Source organism: Eimeria mitis, genomic scaffold (assembly GCF_000499745.2).
Source record: "Eimeria mitis Houghton genomic scaffold, Emh_scaff2797, whole genome shotgun sequence".
In the NCBI taxonomy this organism is placed as follows: Eukaryota; Apicomplexa; class Conoidasida; order Eucoccidiorida; family Eimeriidae; genus Eimeria; species Eimeria mitis.
The window spans coordinates 5,028-5,665 of record NW_013571136.1 but is presented as its reverse complement, the minus strand read 5'-3'; the positions used below and the strand labels follow the sequence as shown (position 1 = coordinate 5,665).

At 59.2% G+C, this 638-nt stretch overlaps 1 protein-coding gene across 1 annotated transcript in view; it reads left to right on the top strand.

Annotated features, from left to right (window-relative positions):
• Positions 1-154: 154 nt before the first annotated feature.
• EMH_0058870 (uncharacterized protein) overlaps positions 155-638 on the top strand; it is a gene marked incomplete at both ends in the record, with an annotated part of 1,350 nt that continues 866 nt past the window's right edge. Inside the window, one exon of the mRNA XM_013497617.1 lies at positions 155-638. Coding sequence (XP_013353071.1) covers positions 155-638 — 484 coding nt within the window.

Below are 638 nucleotides of genomic sequence, written 5' to 3'. Positions count from 1 at the left end.
TTCTATGCAATCTCCCGCCAGCAGCAGCAGCAACAGCAGCAGCCCAGCAGCAACTCCTGCTGCTGCTTCTGCTGCTGCTGCTGCTGCTGCTGCTGCTGCTCCTCAGCAGCAACCCTTCGCTTATCCGCTCTTCCCTATGAACCCCTACTGGCCTATGGGGTTCCCCGGGCCCCTATCGCCCCCCACAAACATAGGCAAAGGCAGCAGCAGCTCATGGACTGCTGCTGCTGCTGCTGCTGCTGCTGCTGCTGCTCAACAGCAGCAACTAGCAGCAGCGGTGGCTGCCTCCTCCGCTATGAATTTCTCTACACCGTCCCTCACTATGCAGCAGGCAGTTGTTGCTGCTGCAGCACAGCAGCAGCAACTGCAGCAAGCTGCACTTGCTGCTGCAGCGTTCCCTGCACAGTTGAAGCAGCAGCAGCAGCAGCAGCAGAGACGCCAAGCGTCATCAACTCCTACAAAGCCTAGGCGACAACAGGCGCACAAAAGTGCAGCAGCAACAGAAGCAGCAGCAGCAGCAGCAGCAGCAGCAGCAGCAGCAGAAGAGCCACAGCAGCATGCTAAAGGCAGCAGAAAGAACAGAAGCGATATGTACACCCAGCAGCAGCAGCAGCAGCAGCAGCAGCAGCAGCCGCAGC